Source organism: Mesitornis unicolor, unplaced genomic scaffold (genome assembly GCF_000695765.1).
Source record: "Mesitornis unicolor isolate BGI_N332 unplaced genomic scaffold, ASM69576v1 scaffold38485, whole genome shotgun sequence".
Taxonomy (NCBI): Eukaryota; Metazoa; Chordata; class Aves; order Mesitornithiformes; family Mesitornithidae; genus Mesitornis; species Mesitornis unicolor.
The window spans coordinates 76,454-86,314 of record NW_010184187.1 but is presented as its reverse complement, the minus strand read 5'-3'; the positions used below and the strand labels follow the sequence as shown (position 1 = coordinate 86,314).

Sequence of the window (9,861 nt, the reverse complement as noted above, 5' to 3'; positions counted from 1 at the left end):
TTTCCCTATGGGGACATCCTGACATCTCCAGCTGCCCCACTGCTGCCACACTTGGAAGCTATACACATGGACTTCCTTGCTCCTACAACCTAAAATTTCACTGCCCTTGTTCCTACCTCAGGTTTGCATGCACACAGTCTCTAAAATCTCATTGAAACATTACTTACAAATAAAACAGATGTTTTTAAAACCAGATCTGCTGAGGCGGTGGTCATATTTTTAAAAGCACTTGGTGACAGCAACAGTTTTAGATGGTGCCATTCCTGTCTTCCCCTGTGTGCTCTGTTCTGGTAGACCGTGCCATGGTGTACCTTCTGGTTTTGCTCTCTGTGCGGTGAACCAGGTTAGGAGATTGATCCAAATAAGCAGTCTATTCAGACTTTGCCCTTTTTAAGGTGGGGCAGGGATGAGCAAGAGATGGAGAGATTTCAAGACTTATCTGAAAACTCTGATCACATATCCCTCACCTCACTAGATCCTCCCTTGTCAATAACTGAGGTGTGCCTCACAGCTGAAGTACCACCAATAGCCAGTCAAGTGCAAAGAGGACTAATTTCACTTGGAGAGAAATGCTGACTAAATATTGCTTCAGGATGCCAGTTTGGTTGTACTCATATGCTATTTAAAGTTTTTGGAACTTGGTGGGTGGGAGGGGGAAACCCATAAGCTATGCAATTACATTTAAATCAATAATCATTTCTAGGGCAGATGTCATTAGATTTCTGTAGATGCATTGTCCTTACCATCTGCACGCCTTATTTAGAGTGTTTGGATGCTACCATGACATGAAAAAATGAAATTCCCGCATTCCCCTAATTCTGCAGCATTACAGAGTACCTGGAGGGTCCTTTCACCTGCCTGCATTGAGGCCAAGCTCTTCTCACGTTGCAGGCCTGTGTCTTCGAGTCCAAGCACTGTTTCTGTCTTGCGAAAAAGCCAGGGACTTACAGGTGTCGATAAACCACTCGCAGCTGTGCGTTTTTGTGGCCTGGCCACCAGCTTCATGTTGTGTGCTTTTCCTTTATTGCAGCAATTCAGCTTTGTCTCTCTGCCCACGGATGTCTTGGAAATAGAAGTTAAAGACAAATTTGCAAAGAGCCGACCAATCATCAAGCGTTTTCTGGGAAAACTCTCTATGCCGGTTCAACGCCTCTTGGAAAGGCATGCCATAGGGTAAATGTGCTGCTTATGCTACTTTCCATTGTTTAATGAGTGTGTTGCTGTTTTGAAGTCCCTGGTGATATATCATTATAGTTGATATAATGATGTTGAGGGGGAGTTATTAAACTGACAGTTGTCTGATGAATCATGTTGGTCTAATTAGAATTTATAGGACTGTGGGCTAGACAAAGAATTCCCTCTCTAACCCTATCCATTACATTATGAAAAGTGAGAGCTGGCATTTGGGAAAGAAAACTGGTTTGTGTGTGTATCATGGCTACAAATCTGGAGAGTGCAATATTTTCAATATGAATATTCTTTCAATGTTATCAACAGGCTGTTATTATGTTTCAGGGAATTATCTGTGGGCTAAAATCTTGCCAGATCTGTTCTTCATCCCTTTAATTTCTGGACAGTGAAAATATTATTAAGAAATATACGTGGCATGTTGTAACTAAATCTTTCTGATTCCACCCTGCTGCCAAGAAATAACCAGTTCACTTGAGCTCACCAAGCCCTTCCCCTTTGCATGAAAGTCTAGGAAGGTGTATGCTGCCAAAGTAACACAAAGCAATCTAATGAAGATGGATAGTATTCTGACAAAGCCAAAAAGTTGCCTCTAAACTTAAAGGTTCAGACCTTGAGGATCAGGGAGAGAAAGTAATCTCCTGAGGCAATGTAGTTCTCAAGAAAGCATTTCAGAAAATTGGATCTCAATTCAGTGGAACAGCAGGAAGCTGAGCTCATTGGAAGTGTTTTTGAACAGCTGGCTTGGAAACTGGCTGTGATATTGACAGCTGAATCTACCAGAAGGGTCTAAGCTACCTCCCTGTTTCTCAAGTAGGGAAGATAGGGTAGCTTTTTAGAAACCAGATGGAAAAGAACAGCTTGGGGAAGGTAGATCCCTATAACTGATATCATTGGCTTCTCTCTCTATGAGAAGATTTCTCATCATCTTCTGATGATATCTTCCTATTTTACTTCCTTATTGTAAACACTGTCTATCTAAGGGTATACTTTGCCAAAAGCAGTGCCTCCAACCTGCACCTAGATCTGGCTTAGTTTTAATACCATAGTGGTTTTTAAATCTCATCAAGCTCAATGAGAAGTACACACAGAAGTTCAGAAAGATTATACACAGATCTTGAGATCATCTCACTTGTAGGAGATTCTGATGCATGTGAAACTATCTTAGCAAATATATTGGTCCCAAATGGAAGTGAACTGTGTTTCTTCAAAAGATGTATAAATATTACTATTTAGTGAACCCTTTACATTCAAAAAATGCTTTGCAAACATTGATTCAGCCTCATTTTGGGCAGCTGGGAAGTTAATCTCTTCTATAGTTTCATTCTGTTCTGAGGGGTGGATGAAGTGTGGCAAAGGGAGGGACCTGCACAAGAACAGAGTGAAGTCATTGGCCAACCTTGTCAGGAAGGTGTTCTCCTGATATTTCAGCTTCATAGAGGTAAGAGGGGTGGAAACAGATGAAGAGCAGTCATTCAGCCAGTTTGAAAAGAGAAGGTGGTAAGCGGGGACTGGCCTGTACAGGATTTTTAAAGAAAGGACAGGAAAACTGAATTTTATACAGATGGTGAAAGGAAGGAAATGCAGAAACGCGAGGATCTACAGGAACGCAGATACAGTCAGATCAGCAGGGAAGTGAAGCCTTGTGATGATAGCTGAAGTGGGAGTTGTTTGCTTCCCATGTCGATATTTTCATACCCATGCTGCGGAAGTTCCATTCCCACCGTCCTCTCTATATATACATAAATATATATATACATACGTGCTTGTGTATCCCAGAAGCCTGTGTTGTTCACTGACTCAGCTGTTCCATTGTAATTGAAGACATTGTCCTCTCCTTCTCTGCCATTCGTTCTCTCGTATGCAAGTCAACATGACCTCATGGCTGGGTTGAATCACCTTTGAAAAACATTATGTATTTTTGTAGGACACAGCAGATTTATCTATGCACAGTAGTCACTGAGTATGTTATAGTCTATCGTGACAATATTTGTTTTCTTTCAGGGACAGGGTTGTGAGCTATACTCTGGGTCGCAGGCTTCCTACAGATCATGTCAGTGGCCAGCTGCAGTTTCGATTTGAGATAACTTCTTCCATCCATCCAGGTAATTCTTAGTCATAACTCATCATTTATCTAGATTTTCTCTTTTTTTTTTTGCTTTCCATTCTTTCTTCTCAGAAATCTGAATTTATTCCTGGCTGCTCTGGGACTTTAGTCATGAGCAAAGGAAAGTGCGTAAAGTCCCCTGTCACAGGATACTTCGTGAGTCACAACTCCTTCCCTGTTTCCCCTTAGTTGAGAGCTACTGCTGTCTTGTGTTCTCTTGTTCTTGGCTGTTTCAAATATTCTGCCACATCACTGGGAGAGAAGAGGGTAGAAAACTAAAGCCTCATCTGCTTCTCTATCACCTGTCCTGGGGAAGTGCTTGATGGGCTGTTATCTGTAGAGTCATCTGCATTTGAGCACTTCATAAGTAAAAATGGAAAATGTAATAGAGATTATTAGAAACTTTCTAATTTTGATTAATTAAAAAGGTAAAGCAAAAAATAATTCAGTGTTCCCCTGCTTCCCTCCCTTTTGGTTTGGTTTTAGTTCACATTCTCTTGTAGTTATTAGGAAGTCACTGTCATGATGGTATAAGCTTGAACATTGGTTTTCATGTCAAAGTCTTAGTAGTATTGCTTAGGGACTTTTCTGCCTCCCTTTGGTAGTGCCCTCTCAGGTACACTCTGTCAAGCCAACAGCAGCTGCATTAGTGGTTGGAAGTCGTGACCTGCTGCTTGCTGAAAAACCCTGACTTCTGTCTTTTGGCTATTTGGATGGGGTGAAAGAGCCCAGGTTGTCTGGCATCTGGAAGGAGATGATACAGATAAGAGTCTCATCAAAAGACATTTTGGGGAAAGTTTCCACCCCTTAGGGGTGTGAAAAACAGTTTTTAAAGTTCTCTGTGTTGGAGTCCTGTCAGCTTCAGCATGATAAGAAAAATGTCATTAAAACCTCAGAGACTTCCTTGTCTTTCCCATGATATTCCCTCCAATGCCAGTTGGCTCAAAATGGGTTTTCAAGAAGGTGTTACCTTCAGATTATGTTGCAAGGAGAGAGGGTGCTACATACTTATTACCACCATGAGTAAGCCCCATTATTGTTAAATAAACTGTACAAAGGCTGCCTAGCAAAAGGAATCAGCATTTCTTGATAGTCGCTCAGTTGGCCACTCGTTTCACACTGTAATTTATGCTTTTAATTTTCTCAGATTGCTATGGATGCCTGTGCCCCCACAGCCAAGCTTCTGGTTCAGTCAACATTTCTTGTTAAAGGAGTAAGTAATTTTGTGTTCTGTCTCACACAGATGATGAAGAGGTCTCCATTAGTGCAGATCCTGAGCCAGCTGACCTCCAGGAAAGCCCTGTGAACAACCCCACAGAGGAAAGCCTCGGTGAGCCTCCATGCATCAACACAGTGACCTCAGAAAGTACAGCTCCTGAACAGCTAAATGGATACAGTGTGAACAGTGTCGATAGCCCAGGGGCTGTCAAACCACCTGGGGAAGTCAACCAGAACAGCTTAAATGAAGAGCTAGCAGGAGATGGGGAGGTTGATGCGGTGCCAGTTCCTGAGCCCTTGGAATCCGTCCCAGGAGAAGTGCTGCCTTCTTTGAGCACTACGGACCTCACAGACCTGCTGGCTTGCATGTCTCCTCCTGAGACTGAAGTTAGGGAAAATAACAAAGTCAATTCTGGTGCTCAGGGAGATGGTGGAGTCTTGACCAGCATAGAAACGTTAGATATCAATGAGGTGAGTGCAGATGTGCATGCTGGCAAGGACCTAGAGAAGAGTCAGGAAGAAGAAGGGGCTTCAGCCCAGGAGGAGGAAGATAACAGGCTACTGCTGAGGACCACAGCAAAGAGGAAAAACAGGCCGTGCTCCCTGCCTGTGTCTGAGCTTGAGACAGTCATAGCTTCTGCTTGCGGTGAGCCAGAGACCCCTCGCACACACTACATACGGATCCACAACCTGCTCCACAGCCTTCCCTCAGCACAGATGAGCAGCGATGGGGAAGAAGAGCAAGATGGTGGCAACAGTGGGGAGAACGATGAGGAATCTACAGTCAAGGAGGCACTGGAGAAGGAGGTGGTCAGCGAGAGTGAGACAGTGGCAGCAGAGCCTCCTCTGGAAAATGAGGGTGAAGACAACTTCAGCCAGAGCATGGTGCCTCCTGGGACCTTGGATGAGCAACTCGCAGATTTAAATGATGGTTTGTTGGATGGGGAGCACCCCAGGACAGGAAGCGAGAGCGAGTCGAGCTCCAGGCTCAATGGTGACAACGAATGCGAGGCGTGTGACACCTCTTGCTACAGCCCCTCATGCTACAGCACTTCCTGCTACAGTACCTCCTGCTACAGCACTTCTTGCTACAGCACCTCCTGTTATGACAGTAACAATCGCTTCTCCAGCCATACCCGCTTCTCCTCCATCGACAGTGCAAAGATTTCCGAGAGCACGGTCTTTTCCTCACAGGATGATGAGGAGGAGGAGAACAGTGCTTTTGAGTCAGTGCCAGATTCAGTACAGAGCCCTGAGCTGGACAGGGAGCAAGTGGATGGCTCCTCCCAGTGGCCAGATGAACTAGTAGCTCATGGTGGGAATCCACAAAGAGCCACAGAGAGCCTAGACACCCCAGTAGCAGGTCCAAGCAGCAGAAGAGAAGGTTAGATCCTGAGAATCAATGCACTGAGCAGTCTGGATTATCTGGATGTTGCAGAAGGCATCAGATAATCAAGGTTTCAGATAGCTCACGGTTTATTTCGTACAAATTTGGGGCTGTGAGCTGGGCCAGATATCAGGGAGGGTTGGATAATTGAGCCTGTCCTTAAAAATCCCAGCAAAACCAAATAAATCAGATAGGGATCTGTATATATGGATTCCTGTAGCTATACCTGCATCAATATAAAATCAAGATTAACTACTGTAGTTATGTGGCAGATTAGCATTATCGCATCCACCAACTCATTCCTTATTTCCTGGGATTGTTCCATTTCACATATCTGATGTGCTGCCATGTCACTGGTAGTCAGTGAGAGGACCAACTTGTACCTGTCAAGGAGCAGACATGCTGATTTGTGCCAGCTAAAGATCAGGGCCGTGATCTGGTATATGACTGGTAGCCATGCACAGTCGTGAGCGTGGAGAAATGCGAGTATTTTTCTCTTACAAACCTAGTTTTCTAGCCCTGTTTGTTCCAATTCCCCAAGTATCAAACAAACCTACCTCAGATTTCACAGACCATAGGGCAACTCAACAGAGATTTTTTTTTTTCTTAGATGCTTTGAAAATTGAACTGTATTGAACAAAATTATCAACTCCTTATTTTTCTCTAGAGATAAAACGTACTTAAGAAAGTAAATTTTTGTCTTTGTAATTTAGGGACTGTTTTTCCCAATCCCTCCAAACCATTAGAAGAAATTCCTCCCTTTAGTAACTCATTTTATGTCAAATGGAGTTATATGACGCGTGGGTTTGATCCCTCATCTTTTCTTCGGCTGGTGTATAATTTTTCTCCAGCTAATGAAGTAAAGGCCACAGCAGCAGCTAAGGAGTATGCAGCAAGGTCAAGAGGTAGTCTTTGCATTCCCAAATCCTGAGTCACCTGTCTCCCACTGTGACACCAAATTAAAATGTCACCAAAAGGATATTTGGGGATCTCTGAGAAGCCCCAACCAAAGCATCCTTCTACCTTTTTCTTCTCTATTCCCAGTTTATTTACTCCTACTTTCCCAGTGCCACAGACTCTGTCCCAGCAGAAAGAAAGGTGCAAGGGTGACCTTACATGCTAGACTGTGTAAAGACTTTCTAGGTGGCTGGGCTTGGGCAATTTTTCACTCTGCAGAGCAGAATCTAGTCCCAAGAATTAAATCCACAGAAGTACACAGACGTATAGGAACGCACTGTTTCATTCCTTGCAGGCAAGGGTGTTTGTGTGTGAATAGCATTTATGTGCAACTATACCTAAGGAGACACAAGAGTGTGTGTGTGAGAGAGACTGTGCTTACAGATTTGATGGTTATTTTGGACTGTGTGTACTTTTGAGAAGGGATGTGGGGGGAGAGGGTGTCTTCTACACGTGGATTCACTACAGCTCCAAGGCTGTGCCCCTTGAGCCTGTATAAAGGGCCCTGCAGTGTTCACGGTGGCTTTCCTTTGATTAGCTGAGTGAGAATATGCCTGAAGGGCAGCCCAGCTCTTAACTGTTTTGATACCACCGGGGGTGTCTCAGTGAAATTGCACGTTGTTTCGTGACTTGGCAGCTGTTACAAACGTGGTAGCTGTAGTCACCTCCATCCACTCCAGGTGACTGATACTACTGTGCTCCCGCTGGCTTGGCGTAACTATCTTGACTAGGGGAGAGTCAATTGTGGTGAGGTAAGTAAAGAAACAAGGATGGGTGATCTGGTAGTTGGTGCGGCAACACCTGTAGTAACAGCACAGCTTTTAAGGCTATAGAGATGGAGTTTTAGCACTGAGTAATAACTTACATAACACTGCTGTCTGTTCGTAACATGCAGCAGATGCAACTGTGAGATACGCCTATGCACAAGTGGTTTAAAGAAGGCATTTAACAGACCATACGGTGTCATCAAAGCACCTAGAAGAGGGACTATTTTTGTCTAAGCGACTTTTCTCACTTCTGGATGGTGTGAGATTTTTTACAGTTTTATACAAAACTGGCTTCTGCCTTCTAGCTGTTGGGTGTTTAAAGAAAAAACATATTTTTTGGTAAATGTTTTTATACATTTCATAGCTATATGTTTGGATTTTTTACAAAATGTTTGCTCTTAGGCTATTAAGATTCTGACATTAAAGACAGCTAAACCAACCAGCACACAGTGAGTCTGGCTTGGCTCAATGATCTGTTTTTTAATTTTGAAGTATATGTAATTTTCTGGTGATGTTGGAAATGCTAAATATGTTTTTTCCCTAAGCTGCATCTTTGTGATGCATGCAAGTGTTATATTTATGCAATTTAGATAGTATATGTATTAGCAGGCCCACTTGGAGCTGGAGGTTATAGTGACAAACTGTTACCACACAATATGAAAACGTGTTTGTTAGTAGGATAAATAGTCCTGGTTTCTAAGGTTTTAAGGACAGACCAAGACAGAATCTTAATTCTGGAACCTGTGAATTTTTAACTTGCAGGTTCCTTGTTCTCATAGTTAAGTCTAAGATAAGGAATGGTTTTTCATCCCTACTATAACTTCTTAGTTTCTTAAAGGAGTCTATAAACATTAATTGGATCTTAAGTGACTCATTACCTTCAACAGAACATGAGTTGAGGTTTCTTTTATTTCATATTTGGATATATAGACATATATACAATGTTAGTGTTTAAAAACTTCCTCTGCACTGTCTACTATGTCTCTATCTTCTTCTTCTTTCCCTCTCCTGAATCTCAGGTCTTCCTTCTTTATCTCAGATCCTGACTATGTCTCACTATCTCTTGTCCTCCTCTTTTACCACCTCTCCTACCTGTTTCTGGTCCTTCTCTCATTCTACATCCTTCCACCCAAGATGGACTCTTTGAATTTTGAAAAATACCTATAGAAGGGGATGATCTTCTGCTTTGTGGGGACTGTAAAATCCTGCCATTATGGTCTGCTTATACAGCCATTGATCTTTTGGAAAAGCAGAGAAAGATTCAAGGCAGCTTTGAGCCTATTTACACTGGTGGGATGAATTAAAAGTTGAAACCAGGATTTTGCAGTTCCTGCCAGTTTCTGCAGAAACTTGAGTTTGGTTGTACATGCACGGTGTTTCTCAGAGATCAAGCCTGATTCTTCTCTCGCTTACACTTGTGTGTCTATGAGTCCAGAATCTGGCCCATAATAGCTTAGCATTGACTCAAACCTGAGATCAGAGCCTTGACTGCATTATTTTAATAATTCTTTGGCATATGAGTTGTTATTAAAATAGTGCCTGCAAATAGGAATAACCAGAGCTGCTAGTACACCAGGCTAACCTATTTTTAACATAATCAGTTGTTTTACAGTAGCACATTTTTTGAACCACATTGTGAAAACAGTGAATGACTGTCAATGTCTTGAATATCTTGTCCGTAGGTGATTGTCCTTTACTCCATAATTCTCAGCCAGTCAGCCAGCTTCCTTCTCTGAGGCCTGACCATCATCACTACCCAACTATCGATGAGCCTCTTCCACCAAGTAAGCTTTAGTTTTTTAATTTCTTGCATTTTTCAGCTTTTCCTGTTAACTCAAACAGTGTAGAGGTCAGTATGGTTTTCTAAATAACCCCATCTGTTCTGTATATACATTCGCCAGAACCCAAGCAGTATACCCTTTTGTTTCTCTTATTTTGTCCTGACTTCAAGTGTTGTCATGTTATTTTGGACAAGCTCTGTAACCTCCCTCTGCATTAGTCCATCTTCTTCCTTAGCTACCGTGAAATGAAAATAACAATATTTCTGTTTCCAGTCAGTGTGTTTAGACTGGAATGAGTGGGCATCTGTCAGGTGTTCCAGAAGCCCTGCTATAAAGCTTTCTGGGTGGTGTCTTGGCAAAGTATCTGATTTTTCTAGAACATTTCTCTCCAGGTTTTCCATAACCAGCTTCAAAGATGGTTTGGGATGACAGTTCCTGTGGTCTGTCAGCACTGCG

At 42.7% G+C, this 9,861-nt stretch overlaps 1 protein-coding gene across 1 annotated transcript in view; it reads left to right on the top strand.

The window, feature by feature from the left end:
* Positions 1–1,030: 1,030 nt before the first annotated feature.
* The window catches only part of HECW1 (HECT, C2 and WW domain containing E3 ubiquitin protein ligase 1), a gene marked incomplete at its 5' end in the record, with an annotated part of 76,944 nt that continues 68,113 nt past the window's right edge, over positions 1,031–9,861 (top strand). Inside the window, 4 exons of the mRNA XM_010184387.1 lie at positions 1,031–1,173; positions 3,193–3,293; positions 4,539–5,897; positions 9,307–9,408. Coding sequence (XP_010182689.1) covers positions 1,031–1,173; positions 3,193–3,293; positions 4,539–5,897; positions 9,307–9,408 — 1,705 coding nt within the window. The remainder of the gene's footprint in view (positions 1,174–3,192; positions 3,294–4,538; positions 5,898–9,306; positions 9,409–9,861) is intronic.